This window comes from Anas platyrhynchos, chromosome 33 (genome assembly GCF_047663525.1).
Source record: "Anas platyrhynchos isolate ZD024472 breed Pekin duck chromosome 33, IASCAAS_PekinDuck_T2T, whole genome shotgun sequence".
In the NCBI taxonomy this organism is placed as follows: Eukaryota; Metazoa; Chordata; class Aves; order Anseriformes; family Anatidae; genus Anas; species Anas platyrhynchos.
The window spans coordinates 4,191,631-4,211,143 of NC_092618.1; the positions used below are offsets into that span (position 1 = coordinate 4,191,631).

Below are 19,513 nucleotides of genomic sequence, written 5' to 3' on the forward strand. Positions count from 1 at the left end.
TCCAGGATATGTCAGGGAAGTTGAAGTCCCCCACGAGTACAAGCGCCGACGAATTCGCAACTTCTGTCAGCTGCCTGTAGAACTCCTCATCCGTCTCCTCATCCTGGTTCGGCGGTCTATAGCAGACCCCGACCAGGACACTAGCCTTGTTGTCCCTGCCGATCCTAACCCAAAGGGACTCGATCTTGTCATTCCTAGCCTCGAGTTCTACAACATCGAAAGACTCTCTAATATAGAGAGCCACACCGCCACCCCTTCTGTGCTGCCTGTCCCTTCTGAAGAGCCTATAGCCAGGCATCGCAGCACTCCAGTCATGAGACTGGTCCCACCACGTCTCCGTGATGGCAACCAAGTCGTAGCCTGCCCGCTGCACGATGGCTTCCAGCTCCTCCTGTTTGTTACCCATGCTGCGTGCATTGGTGTAGATGCACTTCAGCTGGGCCTTTACCTTATCCTCCGGCCTTGCCATTGCTCCCCCTGGCACAGCCCTAACAGTCCTTGCTTCAACCCCATCCCCCTTCTTACCTAGTTTAAAGCCCTATCAATGAGCCCCGCCAGCTCCTGGCCCAGGATCCTTTTTCCCCTAGAGGATAGGGACCCGTCTACGGCCATCAGACCAGGTGCTGAGTAAACTGCCCCATGGTCGAAAAACCCAAGATTTCTGCGTAGGCACCAGCCCCGGAGCCACGTGTTTAACAGGTGGGCTTTCCTTGTCCTCTCCGTACCCCTCCCTGTCAACGTAGGGATGGACGAAAATACTACCTGCACTCCTGCTCCGTCCACTAACCGTGCCAGCCCCCTAAAGTCTCTTTTGATAGCCTTCAGGCTTCTGTCATCAATGTCATCACTACCTGCCTGGACTATCACAAGAGGATAATAGTCTGAGGGGCGTACCAGGTTGGGGAGCTTCCTGGCAACGTCCCTGACCCTGGCCCCAGGGAGGCAGCAGACTTGACCCAGGGAGGCAGCAGACTTATGCCGGGACTAGGCCGGATTAGGCCGGATTAGGCCGGGACTAGGCCAGATTAGGCCGCATTATGCCGGGATTATGCCGGGACTAGGCCGGATTAGGCCGGATTAGGCCGGGATTATGCCGGAATCAGGCCGGGATTATGCCGGGACTAGGCCGGGACTAGGCCGGATTAGGCCGGATTAGGCCGGATTAGGCCGGGATTAGGCCGTGTCTCACCCACGCAGGCCACGCGTGCCGCGTCCAGCCGGTAGCCGGGGTCGCAGGCGCAGGTGAAGCCCTGGGGCACCCGCACGCAGTGCCCATGCTCGCAGCCGCTCAGCACCCCGCACAGCTCCGGCGGCAGCGCCTCGTCCCGGGGGTCTGCGGGGGGGGGTCCCCGTCAGCCCCCTCCCCATAAAAAAAACAAAATCCCCCCCCAAAACCCCTCAATCCCGCCCCCCCCCAAACTCACCATCCTCGCTGGCTCGCCCCGGCCGCTCGGCCACACCATGGGGCTGGAAGAGCCACGGGGGGGGGTCCTGGGGGGCGCTGGGGGGGCTGCGGGGCCGGGAGGAGCGGGGGGGGCCCCGGCGGGACCCCTCGAAATCCTCCAAGTCCTCGTAGCGGGGGGGGGCGGCGTAAAGGGCGTCCCCGCGGGGGTCGTAGCCCCCCCCCAGCCCATAGGGGTCGTAGTCGGCGCGCAGCCCCGGGGGGGGCAGGCGGGGGCCCGGACCCCCAAAGGGGAGGGGGCCGTAGGGCAGCCCGTAGTGGGGGGGGTATTCGGGGCCGTATTCGTAGGGGGGGCCCAGCCCCGGGCCGGGGGGGCGCAGGACGTTGCAGAGGAACTCGAAGTCATCTGGGGGGGGGGGGGGGGGGAGAAAAAAAAATGGGGGGGGGGGCAGGTTGTGGGGTGGGGTCCTAAAAATTGGGGATGCTAAGGGGGGGGGTGTAAAGAGGTGGGGGGGGCACTGTTATATGGGGGGTGCCCAAGGGGTCTCCATTAGGGGGGGGGCGTTGTGGGGTGGTGGGAGGGTTTCCCATTATTGGGGGGGGCAAATAGGTCCCTGTTATGGGGGGGGTCCAAGGGGTCCCAATCATGGGGGGGGTGTCTAAGGGGGACCCACTCTGGGGGGTGCCCATGGGGTCCCCATTATGGGGGTCTGGGGGGGGTCCCTATTGCTGGGGTAGGAGGGGGGCAGGGTGGGGGTCCCCCTGTGTGGGGTCTTGGGGACATGGGGACATGGGGACATGGGTATAGGGGATGGGGGGGTCGTGGGCATGGGAGGGGGCATGGGGACGTGGGCATGGGGGGGGGGACAGGGACATGGGGGGACATGGGGACACAGGGATGTGAGGCTATAGGGCCTTAGGGACATGGGGACATGGGGACAAGGGGACAAGGGGCCGTAGGGGACAGGGGTGCATGGCAACATGAGGCTATGGGGCCACGTGGCTGTGGGGTCATAGGGACGTGGGGACATGGGGACACGGGGACATGGGGACGTAGGGGACACGGGGACATGGGGATGTGGGGACACGGGGCCATCGGGGACACGGCGGTGGCACCTGAGTGTCGCGCGGGGCACAGGGCGCAGTCCATGCCCCAGGCCTCGCCGTAGAGGCAGCAGCACTCGGTGTAGGTCGCCTGCCGGTCCAGCCGCGGGCGCCCGCACACCAGGTCGGGGCCGACCTCCTGCCAGCACACGGCCGGGTCCTCCTCTGGGGACGGGGGGACACGGGGACACGGTGACGGGGGGCGTGGGGAGGCGGGGAGGCGGCGGGGGATATGGGGACATGGGGATGTGGGGCGTGGGGCATGGGGATATGGGACACAGGGACATGGGGACATGGTAATGTGGGGACAGGGGACATGGGGACATGGGGACAGGGGGACGTGGAGACATGGGGAGGTGGCGTGGGACGTGGGGAGGCAACGGGGGACATGGGGACACAGGGACATGGGGACATGGAGACACGGGGACATGGGGACGTGGGACATGGGGACATGGGGATGTGAGATGCGGGGACATGGGGACATGGGGAGGTGACGTGGGATGTGGGGAGACAACAGGGGACACTGGGATAAAGGGACGTGGGACATGGGGACGTGGGGTATGGGGACACGGGGACACAGGGATACAGGGACATGGGGACATGGGACATGGGGATATGGTGACGGGGGGTGTGGGGACACGGAGAGGCAGCGTGAGACGTGGGGAGGCAACGGGGGACGTGGGTATATGGGACACAGGGACATGTGGACACAGTGACATGGGGACATGGGGACACGGGGACGTGGGGATATGGGGACACGGGGACACGGGGACATGGGGACACGGGGACATGGGGACATGGGGACACGGGGACATGGGGACACAGTGAGGTGGGGACATGGGGAGGTGATGTGGGATGTGGGGAGACAATGGGGGACACTGGGATGAAGGGATGTGGGACATGGGGACATGGGGACACGGGGATATGGTGACGTGGGACAGGGGGATGTGGGACAAGGGGAGGCGACGTGGGACATGGGGACACGGGGACACGGGGATTTGGGGACATGGGGGATACAGCGCCATGGGGGTATGGGGACACAGGACGTGGGGACACGGTGACGTGGGACATCAGGATGTGGGACATGGGGACACGGGGGGGGCATCAGGGGACAGTGCCGGGACACGGGGATGGGGGGCCACGGGGACATAGGGCAGGGATATGGGGACACGTGGGGACAGGGCGACACGGGGGGGGTGACGGTGACACGGGGGGGGTGACAGGGGGTGGCCTCACCCATGGCGCGGGTGTCGTTGGTGACGCAGCGGCGCTGGGAGCCGTCCAGCACCAGGGGGGGGGCGCAGGAGCAGAAGTAGGAGCCCACCGTGTTGACGCAGCGGCCCCCGATGCACGGCTCCGCGTCCTCGTCCTGGCACTCGTCGTTATCTGGGGGGGGGGCGGTGGTGGTCGGCAAGGGGGTGGGGGGCATGGGGGGGGGGGCTGGAAGGGGGCTCGGGGGGCTGGAAGGGTGCTCGGGGGGCTGAGGGCAGGGTGCTTGGGGTGCGAGTAGGGTGCTCGGGGTGCAGACAGGGTGCAGGCAGGGTGCTGAGGGTGCAGGGAGGGTGCACTCAGGGCACAAGTTGGGTGCTCAGGGTGCAGGTATTGTGCAGGGAGGGTGCACTCAGAGCACAATTAGGGTGCTCAGGGTGCAGGTAGGGCACGCTCAGGGTGCTCAGGGTGCTGGCTGGGTGCTGGAAGGGTGTGGGCAGGGTGCTCTCAGGGTGTGAGCTGGGTGCAGGCAGGGTGCTCAGGGTGCAGTCAGGGTGCAAGTAGGGTGCTCAGGGTGCAGGTAGAGCGCACTCAGGGCACAAGTTGGGTGCTCAGGGTGCAAAGAGGGTGCTCAGGGTGCAGGTAGGGTGCTGGCAGGGCACAAGTTGGGTGCTCAGGGTGCAGCCAGGGTGCTCAGGGTGCAGCCAGGGTGCTCTTAGGGTGCTTTCTGGGTACAGGTTGTGTGCTCAGGGTGCAGGTAGGGAGCTCAGCGTGCTGGCTGGGTGCTCAGGGTGCTCTCAGGGTGCAAGTAGGGTGCAGGCAGGGTGCAAGTAGGGCGCACTCAGGGCACAATTAGGGTGCTCAGGGTGCAGGTAGGGCGCACTCAGGGTGCAGTCAGGGCACAAGTCGGGTGCTCAGGGTGCAAAGAGGGTGCTCAGGGTGCACTCAGGGCACAATTAGGGTGCTCGGGGTGCTCAGGGTGCAGGCAGGGTGCACCCAGGGCACAATTAGGGTGCTGAGGTCAGGGTGCTGGGGGTGCTGGGGGTGCTGGGGGTGCTGGCAGGGTGCTCAGGGTGCTGAGGGCAGGGTGCTCAAGGTGCGAGTAGGGTGCTCGGGGTGCACAGGGTGCTCTTAGGGTGCAGTCAGGGTGCAAGTAGGGTGCTCTCAGGGTGCAGGCAGGGTGCTCAGGGTGCTCAGGATGCAAGTAGGGTGCTCAGGGTGCAGGCAGGGTGCACCCAGGGCACAAGTAGGGTGCTGGGGGTGCTGAGGTCAGGGTGCTGGGGGTGCTGGGGGGGTGCTGGGGGGGTGCTGGGGGTGCTGGGGGTGCTGGGTGCTCACCCACGCACTGCAGGTGCTCCTGCTCGTAGTAGTAGCCGCTGGGGCAGTAGCAGCTGAAGCCGGGGGCGGCGTTGATGCAGACCCCCCCCCGGCACAGCTGCGGCGCGAACACCCGGCACTCGTCCACATCTGGGGGGTAAGGGGGTAAGGGGGGGGGCGACGTCAGGGGGAGGGTCCTCGGAATTGGGGGGGGCACCCCCGAAACGGGGGAGCCCCTATATAGGAGGGGAACCCCAAAATAGGGGGGGTATTGCCCCAAAATAGGCGGGATGCACCCAAAAGGGGAGGGGCGTAACCCCACAAAATAGGGGGGGCATCCCCAAATTGAGGGGGCACCCTGAAAAATGGGGACATCCCCAAAATGGGAGGGGTGAGTCCCCCAAATGGGGGCCATTCCCAAATTAGGGGGGGTGAGTCCCCAAAACGGGGGGCATCCCATAAATGGGGGAGCCCCAAAACAGGGGTGGCATCCCCAAAATGGGGGGGCATCCCCAACATTGGGGAACCGCTAAATACAGGGGGGAGCCCCTGAGTAGGGGGGGGAGTCCCTAAACGGAGGGAACCCCCAAATGGGGGGGCCCCATCGCTGTGCCCCCCCCGCGGCCGCACTGACCTGCTGCTGAGCCCTGGGGCCCCGTGGTCTGGCCGGTCCCGTGGGGGCAGAGGGCTCGGTGCTCGGCTTGGGGGGGGGGACAGAGGTGTCACCCCCCCTGCACCTTGGCACCATCCTGACCCCATCCCCAGCCCATCCCTGTCCCCATCCACACCTCGATCCCAATCCCATCCCATCCCAGTCCTAATCCCTGGCAATACCCACCCCAATCCCAATCCCTTTACAATCCCATCCCCATCCCCATCCCAAATCCCATCACCACCCCAAACCCATCCCAATCCCTTCCCACCCCAGTCCCAGTCCCATCCTCATCCCATCGCCATCCCATCCCCATTCCATCCCAGTCCCAATCCCAATCTATCTCAATCCCATCACCAACCCCATCCCAATTCCATCTCCACCCCCCCAATCCTATCCCAATCCCATCCCAATCCTAATCCTATCTCCATCCCAATCCCATCCCATCCCAGTCCCAATTGCAACTCCAATCCCATCGCCATCCCATCCCATCCCAAATCGCATCCCATCCCACTCCACTCCAATCCCAATCCCATCCCATCCCATCCCAGTCCTATCCCCATCCCTTCCCATCCCAGTCCCAATCCCCATCCCCATCCCCATCCCCATCCCCATCCCCATCCCCATCCCCATCCCCATCCCCATCCCCGTCCCCATCCCCAATCCCAATCCCAATCCCCATCCCCAATCCCACTCCCACCCCAATCCCTTCCCACCCCACGCCATCCCCAATCCCCTCCCCCCCCCATAGCGTCCCCATGTCCCCACCGGTTCCAGGCGTGGGGCACGGCCTCGGGGGGGGGCAGCGGACCCCCCAGGCGCCCCCCACGCTGCAGCAGCACTGCTGCCGGCTGACGTTGGGCGCCAGCACCCCGCAGGCGGGGCTGAAGCACGCCGCCAAGCCCGGGGGGGCTTCCACGGCTCCGGGGGGGGCCGGAGGAGTGGGGTCGCTGGGGGGGGTCCCCCGCACGTCCCCGTCACCGGATCGAACTCGTGCCCCCCGTCGGGGCAGAGGCAGAGGAAGGAGCCGTCCACGTTCTCGCAGCGCGCCACCCCGCACACCCCCGGCAGCGTCGCGCACTCGTCCACATCTGGGGGGGAAACACGAAGGGGGGGGGCTCAGTGTCACTCTGGGTGTCCCCCCCCTGCTGTCCCCGCTGTCCCCGTACCCTGGCAGTGGTGGCCGTGCCAGGCGGCCTCGTAGCCCTGGTGGCAGGCGCACTGGAAGGAGCCGGGGAGGTTGTGGCAGGCGGCGTGGGGGCCGCAGCGGGACCCCCCCTCGGCGCACTCGTCCTCGTCTGCAAGCGGGGAGGTGACGTTTTTTTGGGGGGAGGGGGCGGTGGGGACATTGGGGGGGGGAGCGTGGAGCCGTCCCCCAAAAGCTCAGCCCCATGGGGGGGTCCCCACTGTCCCCCGATGGTCCCTGCTCTCCGTCTCCATCCTGACCCCATGGAGAAGCCCCCCTGCACCTCGACCCCATTGGCTTGTCCCCAGTGGCCCCATTGGCTTGTCCCCAATGTCCCCCATCGTTTTGTCCCCATTATCTCCCGTGGTGTTGTCCCTGATGTCCCCTGCTGCCCATCCCCATCCTGACCCCATAGAGAAGTCCCCCTGCACCTCGACCCCATTGGCTTGTCCCCAGCATCCCCGTTGTTTTTTCCATGTCCCCCATAGCTTTGTCCCTATTGTGCCCCATTGGCTTGTCCCTGATGTCCCCCATGCCATGGCCCCTGCTGTCCGTCCCCCTCCTAACCCCATGGAGAAATCCCCCTGCCCCTAAACCCCATAGTGGTGTCCCCGCTGTCCCCTAGGGCAGGGTCCCCTCAGCCTCTCCGTACCCCCATCCCCATCCCCGTGCCCCAGTCCCTGTCCCCATGGCCCCATCCCCGTCCCCATGGCCCCATCCCCATCCCAATCCCACCCCAATCCCATCCCCTCCCATCCCCATCCCAATCCCAGTCCCTAAACCCATCCACTATTGGTCTCTATCTCCATCCCCAACCCCAACCCCAACCCCAACCCCAACCCCAACCCCAACCCCAATCCCAATCCCAATCCCAATCGCAATCCCAACCCCAACCCCAACCCCAACCCCAATCCCAATCCCAATCCCAATCCCAATCCCAATCCCAATCCCAATCCCAATCCCAACCCCAACCCCAACCCCAACCCCAATCCCAATCCCAATCCCAATCCCAATCCCAATCCCCGCTCACCCTCACACCCCCCGCCGTCCCGGGGCCGGTAGCCGTGCTGGCAGGCGGGCATGCAGCGGTAGGATCCGGGCAAGTTCTCGCAGCGCTCAGCCCCACACAACTCGGCCCCGTGCTCCTGGCACTCGTCCACATCTGCGGGGACAGGGCCACCCTCGCCGCCAGCCCCAGGGTGGGGGGCACCCAAAATCCCCCCCCCCCAACCCCCCAGCCCCTCACCGTGGCACTGGGCCCGCTCGGCGTCGGTGCGGAAGCCGGCGGGGCAGTGGCACTCGAAGGCGCCGTCGGTGTTGGCGCAGCGGCCGCCCCGGCACACGTCCCCGCGCTGGCACTCGTCCACGTCTGGGGGGGGACACGGGGTGAGGACGGGGGGGACATGGGCACGGGGTGGACGTGGGTACAGGGGGGGGACACGGGGGCAGGGGGGATACGGGGAAAGAGGGGGACACAAGGGGCTGGTGGCACCCCGTGGTACCCGGATGCGTGGGTGGGTGGTGGAGGGGTGGGGTGGGATGGGATGGGACTGGGGTGGGATTGGGATTGGGATGGAAATGGGGATGGGGTGGAAAAGGGATGGGATGGGATTGGGGTGGGATTGGGGTGGAAAAAGGGTAGGATGGGGATGGGATTGGGGTGGGATGGGGATGGGATTGGGATGGGGATGGGGACTGGGGTGGGAATGGGGATGGGATGGAGACAGAGATGGGATGGGGGTTGGGATTGGGGTGGGATGGGATGGGGACAGGGAGAGACATTGGGATGGGATAGGATGGGGATGGGATTGGGATGGGGATAGGATTGGGATTGGATGGGGACATGGATAGGCACGGGGATGGGACTGAGTAGATTAACTGGGACTAAAAAACCGCAACTGGAATAGAAACCACAATGAGAATGGGGACTGCAATGGGACCGGGATGGGTATGGGGACGGGGACAGGGACAGGGACAGGGACCGGGACCATGCCGGGCTCTGACCAACGCATGCGGTGCCCTCGGGGGTGCTGGCATAGCCCTGGGCGCAGAGGCAGCTGTAGGAGCCCTCGGTGTTGAGGCACTCGCTGTGGGGGAAGCAGAAGTCGCCCTCCAGGCACTCGTTGACATCTGTGGGCAGATGGGGGCCGTGGGGGGGCCGTCGGGTGTGGGGGGGACATGGCACCATCCCCACGCCGCCCCCACCACTCACCCGCGCATGGCGCGCCGCCGGCACCCACCCGGTATCCGCGCCGGCACTGGCAGTGGAAGGAGCCCTCGGTGTTACTGCAGCGGCCGTGGGGACCGCAGGGCGAGCCCGTGGCGCACTCGTCCACGTCTAGGGGGTGGCACAATTAAGGGTTGGCCCCCCCCTCGGGGGGACAGGGGGGACGTGGGGGGACGCGGGTACCTGCGCAGCGCCCATGGCGCAGCTCGAAGCCGTCGCGGCACGGCCGGCACTGGAAGGAGCCCGGCGTGTTGGCGCACTCCTGGCCGGGGCAGGCCAGGTGGTTCTCGCACTCGTCGATGTCTGCGCGGCACGGAGAGGGGGCGGCGGTGGTGGCACCGCGGGGAGGGCGTGGGTGGTGGCACCACGGACGGGGACACCACGGATGGGGACACCACAGATGGGGACACCACGTATTGGGAGGTTATGGATGGGTTCACCATGGATGGGGACTCCATGGATGGGGGCACCACGCATGGGGACACCACGCATGGGGACACCACGTATTGGGAGGTTATGGATGGGTTCACCATGGATGTTTAACCCCGTGGCTGGCAACACTATGGCATGGTGACCCCATGGCTGCTGACCCCATAGATGTTGAGTTCTTGGATGGTGGCGTTATGGCACGGTGACCCCATGGATGGTGACCCCATGAACGATGACCCCATGGGTGTTGAACACGCAGATGGTGTCCCCATACCCTTGGTGTCCCCATACCCTTGGTGTCCCCACACCCCGGTGTCCCCACACCCAGTGTCCCCACAGCCCGGTGTCCCCACACCCCGGTGTCCCCGCTCACCCTGGCACTGTCCCGTGGGCGTGCTGGCCTGGTAGCCGGCCGGGCAGACGCAGCGGTAGCCACCGGGCAAGTTCTCGCAGCGGCTCTGGGCACAGGGCGAGGGGCTCTGGGCGCATTCATCCACATCTACGGGGACACGGCCACCTCAGCCCCATCCCCGTTGTCCCCATTGTCCCCCTCTGTCCCCCCCCCGTCCCTGCTGACCTTGGCAGTCGGTGCCGCCGGGGCCGGGCCGGTAGCCGGGGCCGCAGACGCAGCGGAAGCTCCCCACCGTGTTCTCGCAGCGGCCGGGGGCGCAGGGCCGGGGGCTGCGCCGGCACTCGTCCACGTCTGGGCAGGCGGGGGGACGGACGGCAATGGGGACAGACGGACGGACAGGAGCGGGGACGGATGGAGAGGTGGGTGGGAGGGAAGGGGGAGAGGGGAGTGGGGAGGTGGGTGCGCGGGGAAATGGGGGCAGGGGGAAATGGGGGCACGGGGAGGTGGGGGCATGGAGAGATGGGTGGGTGCGTGGGGAAACGGGTGCATGGGGAAATGGGGGCAGGGGGAAATTGGGGCTTGGAGAGGTGGGTGCACGGGGAGGTGGGTGCACAAGGAAGTGGATAGATGGGGAAATGGGTGCACGGAGAAATGGGTGGGTACATGAGGAGGTGGGTGCATGGGGAAATAGGTGGGTGCATGGGGAGGTGGGCGCATGGGGAAATGGGTGCAGAAGGAAATGGGTGCGTGAGGAAATGGGTGCATGAGGAAATGGGTGGCTGCACGGGGAAATAGGTGCACGGGGAAACGGGTGAGTGCATGGGGAGGTGGGTGCATGGGGAAACAGGTGCACAGGGAGGTGGGTGCACAGGGAAATGGGCGCACGGGGAAATGAGTGCAGGGGGAGGTGGGTGCACGGGGACATGGGTGCCCAGGGAGGGGCCGGGCGCCGCTCACCGATGCAGTGGGTGCCCTGGGTGCTGAGCCAGAAGCCGGGGTGGCACAGGCAGGTGTAGCCGCCCTGGCGCGGGACGCAGCGCCCGGGGCCGCAGATCCGCGGGTTCCGCTCGCACACGCTGCCGGCGGCTGCAAGCGGGCACACGTGAGTAACACATGTGTGTGCAAACGGGCAGGCGTGCAGCTGTGCACACCTGTGCAAACATGCACGCATGCACACTGTGCACGTGTGCGCAATCAAGCATGCATGCAACTGTGGACATGTGTGCAAATAGGCATACAGGACACATGCACACGTGTAGGCGTGTGTAAGTAGGCATTGTGCACACGTGTGTAAGCAGGCATGCATGTAGCCGTGCACACGTGTGCAAATAGTCATGCATGCAAACCGTGCACACGTGCACAATATATTTAGCTGTGCATGCATGAGATGCACACGTGCTACTGCAGCTGCATGCAGCTGGGCAAGCCTGCAATGGTGTGCACACGTGTAACACGCACGTGTGTAACTGTGCACGCCTATAACTGTGCACAAACGAGACTGAATAAATGCAAATTGCACACGTAACTGCTTGCACATGTAACTGAGCACACGTGCACATGCAACTGCACACATGCAGCCATGCAAGCATGCAACCATGCACAAGTGCACAGCCACATGCACACACGTGTGACCTTGCACGCCTGTGCTGAGATGTGTATGTGCAACGGCGCAGAGCGTAACCACACGTGCAAAAAATAAAATAAAATGCACGCACACAGCTGCACACAGTGCAACCCTGCGCACATCTGCAACCATGCATGCGTGCAACGGTGCACACACGTGTGCAGCCGTGCACAAGTGCCCCAGCCCTACCTGGTGCCGGACCCTCCGGGCCGGGTGGCGTGGGGAGGGGTCCCAGCAGCCCCAGGGTGGGTCGAGGCACGATGACAACCTCGGGGGCTGGTGGTGGCACCTCGGGGATGCGCGGTGGCACCTCGGGGACGCGTTGTGGCACCTCGGGGACGTCTGGTGGCACCTCGGGGACACGTTGTGGCGCCTCAGGGACCCGCTGTGGAACCTGGGGGACATGTGGCACCTCAGGGACATGCGGTGGTGCCTCAGGGACACGTGGTGGCGCATCAGGGACATGTGGTGACACCTCGGGGACACGTGGTGGTACCTCGGGGATGCGTTGTGGCACCTCGGGGACACGTGGTGACACATCGGGGACCCGTGGTGGCACCTCGGGGACACGCGGTGGCACGTGTGGGACGCGTGGTGGCACCTCGGGGACGCGTTGTGGCACCTTGGGGACCCGCGGTGGCACCTCGGGGACAGGCGGTGACCTGCTGGGGGGCGGCCGACCGGGGCGCCAGCGAGCTGTGGGGCAGAGCAATGGGGTGAGGGGGGGTCCTGGCAGCCGGGAGGGGTGGGGGGGGACAAAGCGGGGGGGACAAGGGGCTCACGGGCGGCGGTCCCAGCTGGGGAGGGGACACGGGGACGCCCCAGGGGGACACGGGGCAGGTCCTGGCCCAGGTAGCGGGTGTTGTAGTGCAGGTCGGAGGCCGAGTAGTGGTAGCCGGGGCCGGCGGGGCAGATCTCCTTGAACCCCTCTGCAATTGAAGGGGGGGGAGGGGGTGTCAAAATGGACCCCCCCCCCAAAAAAATTACCCCCCTCCCCCAAAAAAAAACCCCCTCCAAAGGGTGAGCCCGTGGCTTTGGGTGCAAATCCCATGAAACGGAGGCTCCCCAAAGGGTTTTTGTTTTTTTTTGGGGGGGTCCGCCCTAAAGGGTTTTTTTTGGGGGGATCCCAAGGGGTTGGGGGGGTCCCGGGGGGGCTCACCGGAGCCGAAGGGGGGGCAGCGCTGGCACGCCGGCCCCCAGGCCTTGCCCACGCGGCTGCAGCAGCAGATCTGGCGGGTGATGTTGCGCAGGGTGGGCAGCGCGCAGCGCCCCTCCCGCAGCACCCGGTAACATGGCTCCCGCGCCTCCGAGATCACCTGGTGGGCTGGGGGGGGGGGGCGGGGGGGTGGTACCGGTCACCCTAATCCCAATCCCAATCCCAGTCCTAGTCCTGGTCCTAACCCCAATCCCAACCCCAATTCCAATCCCAACCCCAAAACCCCAATCCCAATCCCAATCCCAATCCCAATCCCAGTCCTAGTCCTGGTCCTAACCCCAATCCCATTTCATCCTGTTCCCATCCCAATCCCACCTCATCCTACTCCATCCCCATCCCACCCCAATCCTTTCCCCTTCCTCTTCCCTTCCCTATCCCCTCCCAATCCCAATCCCAATCCCAATCCCAATCCCTATTCCATTTCAGACCACCCCCATCCCCATCCCATCCCCATCCCCTCCCAATCCCAACTCCAACTCCAATCCCAACCCCTACTCCCTCCTCACCCCATCCCCATCCACATCCCAACCACAATCCCAATCCCAACCCTAATCCCAATTCCAACCCCAATCCCAATCCCTACCACAATTCCAGGCCTTGCCCCGACATCAACCCCAACCCCAATTCCAATTCCAATCCCAATCCCAGCCCCAGCCCCAGCCCCTGCCCCAACCCCAATCCCAATCCCAATCCCAATCCCAATCCCAACCCCAATCCCAATCCCAATCCCAATCCCAATCCCAATCCCAACCCCAACCTCACCCCCAATCCCAACCCCAACCCCAGCCCCAACCCCAATCCCAATCCCAATCCCAACCCCACCCATAATCCCAACCCCAACCTCATCCCCAATCCCACCCCCAACCCCAACCCCACCCCCAACCCCAACCCCAATCTCAACCCCAACCCCAACCTCACCCCCAATCCCAATCCCAATCCCACCCCCAATCCCATCCCGATCCCAACCCCAATCCCAATCCCAACCCCAACCCCAATCCCAGCCCCAACCCCAACCCCAACCCCAATCCCAATCCCAATCCCAATCCCAATCCCAATCCCAACCCCAACCCCACCCATAATCCCAACCCCAACCCCACCCCCAACCCCACCCCCAATCCCATCCCGATCCCGATCCCACAGATGCAGCTGCTCCGGGACGAGTCCAGGATGAAGCCCTCGTGGCAGAGGCAGGCGAAGCTGCCCCGGGTGTTGGTGCAGAGCCCGTTCTTGCAGAACCCCCCCTCCTGGCACTCATCCACATCTGGGGGGGGGACGCACACACACAGGGTGGGGGTCAGCACCCCAAAACCCCCCCCATCCCCTTTTAACCCCCCCAAAAATAAATCTCCCCAAACTCACCCACGCAGGAGCCGTTGGCGCGGCGGAAACCTTTGGGGCAGGGGTGCTGCCCCACGGCGGGGGGGTTCGCTGCAAATGGGGGGGGGGGAGGGGGGGACAAAGTGAGCCCCCCCCACACACCGCAGAACCCCCCCCAACCCCATAACCCCAAAAAAAACCCCGCTGCCTTACGGGGGTCGGCGTCGCAGGGCTGGCACTCGTGCACCCCCCAGGCCACGCCGGCCCCCCGGCAGCAGACGTCCTGGGTGCGCAGACCGGGCAGGGGCGAGCTGCACTGCACGGGGCGGGGGGGTCGGGGGGCGCCGGGACCCCCCCCGTGTCCCCATGTCCCCCCCCACGTCCCCATGTCCCCACCTGGATCCCCAGGTCCCCCTCCGTGTCCCCACCACGTCCCCAGCCCCACATCCTCGGCCACCTCCCCGTGCTCACGGTGCCATCCCCATGTCCCCACCCCAATGTCCCCATCCCCATGTCCCCATCCCCATCCCAATGTCCCCATCCCCATGTCCCCATCCCCACCCCAATGTCCCCATCCCCATCCCAATGTCCCCACCCCAATGTCCCCATCCCCATGTCCCCATCCCCACCCCAATGTCCCCATCCCATCCCAATGTCCCCACCCCAATGTCCCCACCCCAATGTCCCCATCCCCATGTCCCCATCCCCACCCCAATGTCCCCATCCCCATCCCAATGTCCCCACCCCAATGTCCCCATCCCCATGTCCCCATCCCCACCCCAATGTCCCCATCCCATCCCAATGTCCCCACCCCAATGTCCCCACCCCAATGTCCCCATCCCCACCCCAATGTCCCCATCCCCATGTCCCCATCCCAATGTCCCCATCCCTGTCCCCATGTCCCCATCCCCGCCCCCAAGTCCCCATCCCCATCCCCATGTCCCCCATCTCCCCAGGCACAACTTGTGGCCATTTCCTCAAGTCCTATCATTAGTTATCTGAGAAAAGAGGCTGACCCCCTCCTCATCACAACCTCCCTTCAGGAAGTTGTAGAGTACAATGAGGTCTCCCCTGAGCCTCCACTTCCGCAGACCAACCACCCCCAGCTCCCTCAGCCGCTCCTCACAGGACTTGTGCCCCAGGCCCTTCCCCAGCTTTGTAGCCCTGCTCTGGGCACACTCCAGGGCCTCGATGTCCTTCTGGTACTGAGGGGCCCAAAGCTGAGCACAGCACCTGAGGGGCGGCCTCACCATGTAATACACAATAAATGTTTGTTCATTGTCTTTTGTATTATAAAAACAAGGAGTTCCGTTTGAGGAGCAGGAGTTGCAAAAGCTCCCTGCTGAAGTAAGGAGCTGTATAATACTTGGCTAGACACTATGAAAATTCTTTTGCTTAATGTAACAAAAAAGAGAACCCCCTCCCCTTCTCTCCTTCTGCATCTCAGTTGCCTCTTTGGTTCAAAGACCCTGCTGCAAAGCTCATGTAACCATCTCCTGATAAGTTGTTAAACTAGTGTATCAACATCCTGCCTTCCTGTCTCACGCTGGGCCAACATGACCAACTAAAAAATGAAGTTGAACCACAACGCCGAGGAAGACTACGGCCTTCATCTTCACGACCACCAGAGGGACAGAGACGACCCCCTAGCAACAGTGCACACAGTCGCAGAATATACCAGGATGTGCTGCGTAATCCCGGAATTACCAAGATATAAAAAGGGATGCTGGCGGGGGTGAGGTGCGTGCCGTTGGTGGAGCCGAGACTCCGTTGCCGCCCAGCGCTGTTTTGCTTGCTGTTGCTTACTCAATAACTTCCTTTCTATTATTAATGCAATGCTCTCTGAAAATTAATTAAGGGGGCAACTTATAACACTGGGGAGCTCTGCTTGGGCATGGCTGGTGCGGCTGGTGGCGAAAGTGGGGTGGCTGGCGGGCAGCCTGCGATGGCAACCGATTGCGTTGCCCTTCACGGGCACCAGGCCTTGCAGCTGCCCCTGAGCAGCTCCTCTGGGAAGGATCCAGCGCTGAAGCATCTCACAGTGCTGGGAGCTCCCTTCACATCGGCCACGCTAATGCTGAAATTCCTCCTGTCCTCCTCCCTGCCAGGCGTCCAGCCAGGTGCGGGAGCACTCCATCTGCCTCTTCCAAGCCGTGGTGGAGGCTGTGCTGCGGCAAAGGACGAAGAAAATGAAGAGGACGGTTCACAGGAGCCTTCTCCCACTCTACGTTCATATGAGAGACCAGAGTGAGAGCGTAGCAAAGGTACAGATCTCAGAGCTGAGCAGTTATGTGGGCAAGGGTGTGCTGATGCCACAGGGTTGCTCTGGGGGATCTCTGGCCGGCAGCATGAGCTGCCTCCGATGGTGGCTGTCCCGTGGCCTTGCCTTGGCCACTGAACCCAGTGCACGCTACCCCCCACCACAGCCTCCCATAACGCGCTGGGAAAGGCTCGCAGCCCTGCCAAGAGGAGGGGACAGAGGGTCTCCTTCCCAAGGCTGTGCTGCTACCTCCCAACCTCTGCTGCTCCGCAGGCCTCTGGGGAAGCTCTCGCCGTGGCTGCAGAGTTTCTGCGACGCAAGGAGCTGAAGCGCTTGGCCCAGACAGAACAGACGTGGAGGATCGGGGAGTGCTTGGTAAGGACCCAACTTGGTTTGCCCCTGCTGGGCAAATGCGCCCGGCCAGAGCCCCCTGCCTGCAGCCGCATCCTCGCTCCCTTCCTGCCAGCACAGAGCCCCAGGGGGCTCTTCTGCAGGCCCCTCTGCCCTCCCTGCCCCCAGGATGCTGGAGGAGACCCTGGAGAGGGTGTGCAAGCCCCGTGACCCTGCGTTCTCTCTCTCTCCAGCTGCAGCAGGACAGAGGCAGAGTAGAAGAATACCTGCAGCAGAGCCAGCCCTACCTGCAGGCCACTCAGACCAACTTGCGACTTGAGGCCGTCAGATTCATTGGTGAGCCCAGCCCCTGGGTCCCTCTTGGGGCAGCCTTTGGCAGCCCCAGGCACTGCCCTGTTGCCCCCAGAGCCCCCCGACTGGGCCCTTGCTCCAGGGTGCAGGAGGGGGCACAGCCTGGCTGGCCAGGCCAGGGGCTGCGCTGCTGGGAGCGTGCTGGGGAGCGGGGCTCTGATGGGATCTCTGTGTCTAGGTCTTGCTGCGCGCTACTGCAAGGACCAGAGCGAGGAGAAGCTGAATGAAATCCTCAGCGGTGAGTGAGGGCAGTGGGGGGTGTGCTAGGGCTGGGGGGACAGCGGCAGAGGCCCCCGTGCCTTGCCCTGCTCCAGGGAAATGCTTCGGGGCGGAGGAGCAATGCAGCCATAGGAACGAGGGAGAGGAGACGGGGTAGCCTGTGGTGTCAGGGAATGGCCTCCCAGCCTGGAGCTGGGCAGTGCCGCTGAAAGGGTTGAGTGTCCCTGAGGAAGAGTCAGGGGAAAGGGCAGTAAGGCTGACAGAAGGTGGGAGCCTGTTGTAGAGCACGCAACCAGGACGAAGAGGGAGATGAGACAGCCTACAAGCAGCTAGGAGCAGGGTCACGATTGCTAGCCCTTGCTCTCATGGGGAAGCACAATAGCGAGAGGAAAGAGTCCAGGAGATTCCTGGAGTGTGTGAATCCTCCCAAGGGATGGAGGCAGGTGGTGAGGGAACCAGCTTGTGAAGGTGCCCCACTTGACCTGTGGTGCGCAGGTGGGGAAGGACTGGTGGCTGCATTTGGGACCTTGCTGAGCAGCAGCTTTCAACGGATTCCTTTGTCCCTCCTGCTCCTCCTGGCCTGGGGAAGAGTCGAGTGGGGCTGGCATGCTCTGCAGGGGATGCCTGGGGATCTCTGCAAGGAGTGGGTTTTCATCTCTGCTCTTCTTTCTTTTGCAGTCCTCCAGCCTTCAGAGAAAGACCCGGAACCCATGGTCCATTCCCTGGCAGTTCAAACCACCCTGATCCTGATGTCAAGGCATAAGGCAATGTCAGGACGGAGATTTCCACTGCCGTGTTGCCGCTAGCCCCGCAGTAGTCCTCAAAAGAGCAATATATATTTTAATAGAACTAGGTTGTTGTCTCGTTATTCCAGCAGCTCCTTCACAGTGACTCGGTGCCATGACGCTGAGCTAACTTGGAGGCCACCAAGGACCCTGAGAAGTTCCCTCTGTTCCCCTGAGAAGGCAACTTCCTTGTGAGGGGAACAGAGGGCCCTATTTGTTAGCCTGACCCTACCCGTAGGGAAGTCTGCTGCCTCCCTGGGGCTAGGGTCATGGACGTTGCCAGAAAGCTTCCCAACCTGGTTTTCCCCTCTGATTACTATCGTCTTTTGATAGTCCAGGCCGGCAGTGATAATACTGAAGATAGAAGCCTGAAGACTATCAAGCGGGACTTTAGGGGACTGGGACGGGTAGTGGATGGAGTGGGAGTTCAGGTGGTGTTTTTGTCCACCCCTACAGTGGCAGGGAGGGGTACAGAGAGGACTCACGACTCACTGGGATCCAGCAACTGCAACTCCTTCTTGCTGTCCTCTGTCAAACCTCTGTTCTCTACCACTAAGCTGTCCTCTGCTGGTCTCCTGTCCTCTGCCAGGCTGCTGTCCTCTACCGGGCTGCTGCCCTTTGACAGCAAGCTGTCCTCTGCTGGGCTTCTGTCCTCTGCCGGCAAAATGTCCTCTACCGGGGTGCTGTCCTCTGCCGGCAAGCTGTCCTCTGCTGGCCGGTTGCTGCCCTCAGAAGACCAGGTCTCCTGCCAGGCCAGCCTGGGCTGCCTGGGGGGCATGCCTCCCTCCTCATCAGATTCAGAAGGAGCCTCTGGAGTGGGAGAGTTCTCAAATAGAAAACGGAGGCTCCTTCGGGCAGGCGTGGGCTATGCTCGGGGACTCCTCGAAGGCCCAGTGCTCCTGCCCTGTCCGTCACTGCCGTGCACCGACGCTGAGGGTCCGAGCCACAGCTGCAGTCATATAAGGCGGACCCCTGGGGTGTCACCAAGGGAGGTCACCAAGGGTCCCATGTGACACGTGCCTGGGCTGGATGGGCCCCACCGGGCGCTGTAAGTTCGTGGGCGACACCAAGCTGGGCAAGGGGATCTGGACAGGCTGGATCAACGGGCCGCATCCAGCTGCGTGGCATTCAAGGCCAAATGCTGGGTTCCACACTTGGAATCATACAATATCCTGAGTTGGAAGGGGGCAGACCTGAAGGGATGAAAGACACGGTCTCCCGATGCCTCTTGAGCAGAAGGCCTTTATTGCCATTTTTCTCTGCTACATATACTTTCCCCGTAACCACATGCGCTGTCCACGCGCCCGAATCAGTCATACAATTCATTAGAGACCCTCAGCCACGCGCCTCAAGCCAGCCAGCAATTGACCACTGCGCAAAGCTCATCTTTAATGCTGTAGCCAAGTTAATTTATCTCCACCTTGTTCAAGTTTTTGTTACTAATGCCTAGTAAAAAAAGGGGCTTTAGGGCTTCGGGGCGACTACTTAAAGGATCAGGGGCACAGGTTGTGT

At 63.4% G+C, this 19,513-nt stretch overlaps 1 protein-coding gene across 1 annotated transcript in view; it reads right to left on the reverse strand.

Moving 5' to 3' along the window:
- Positions 1 to 19,513, reverse strand: part of LOC113840937 (latent-transforming growth factor beta-binding protein 4-like) — a 187,013-nt gene that overhangs the window by 4,293 nt on the left and 163,207 nt on the right. Inside the window, exons 3-24 of the mRNA XM_072029963.1 lie at positions 14,249 to 14,351; positions 14,078 to 14,146; positions 13,857 to 13,979; positions 12,662 to 12,826; positions 12,285 to 12,431; positions 11,999 to 12,198; positions 11,692 to 11,896; positions 10,836 to 10,964; positions 10,104 to 10,229; positions 9,900 to 10,025; positions 9,281 to 9,400; positions 9,083 to 9,208; positions 8,875 to 9,000; positions 7,901 to 8,239; positions 6,854 to 6,982; positions 6,453 to 6,812; positions 5,667 to 5,732; positions 5,054 to 5,182; positions 3,743 to 3,892; positions 2,519 to 2,671; positions 1,425 to 1,808; positions 1,190 to 1,333 (exon numbers count right to left, since the gene is read on the reverse strand). Of these exons, the coding sequence (XP_071886064.1) occupies positions 1,190 to 1,333; positions 1,425 to 1,808; positions 2,519 to 2,671; positions 3,743 to 3,892; positions 5,054 to 5,182; positions 5,667 to 5,732; positions 6,453 to 6,812; positions 6,854 to 6,982; positions 7,901 to 8,239; positions 8,875 to 9,000; positions 9,083 to 9,208; positions 9,281 to 9,400; positions 9,900 to 10,025; positions 10,104 to 10,229; positions 10,836 to 10,964; positions 11,692 to 11,896; positions 11,999 to 12,198; positions 12,285 to 12,431; positions 12,662 to 12,826; positions 13,857 to 13,979; positions 14,078 to 14,146; positions 14,249 to 14,351 (3,619 nt within the window). The remainder of the gene's footprint in view (positions 1 to 1,189; positions 1,334 to 1,424; positions 1,809 to 2,518; positions 2,672 to 3,742; positions 3,893 to 5,053; positions 5,183 to 5,666; positions 5,733 to 6,452; positions 6,813 to 6,853; positions 6,983 to 7,900; positions 8,240 to 8,874; positions 9,001 to 9,082; positions 9,209 to 9,280; positions 9,401 to 9,899; positions 10,026 to 10,103; positions 10,230 to 10,835; positions 10,965 to 11,691; positions 11,897 to 11,998; positions 12,199 to 12,284; positions 12,432 to 12,661; positions 12,827 to 13,856; positions 13,980 to 14,077; positions 14,147 to 14,248; positions 14,352 to 19,513) is intronic.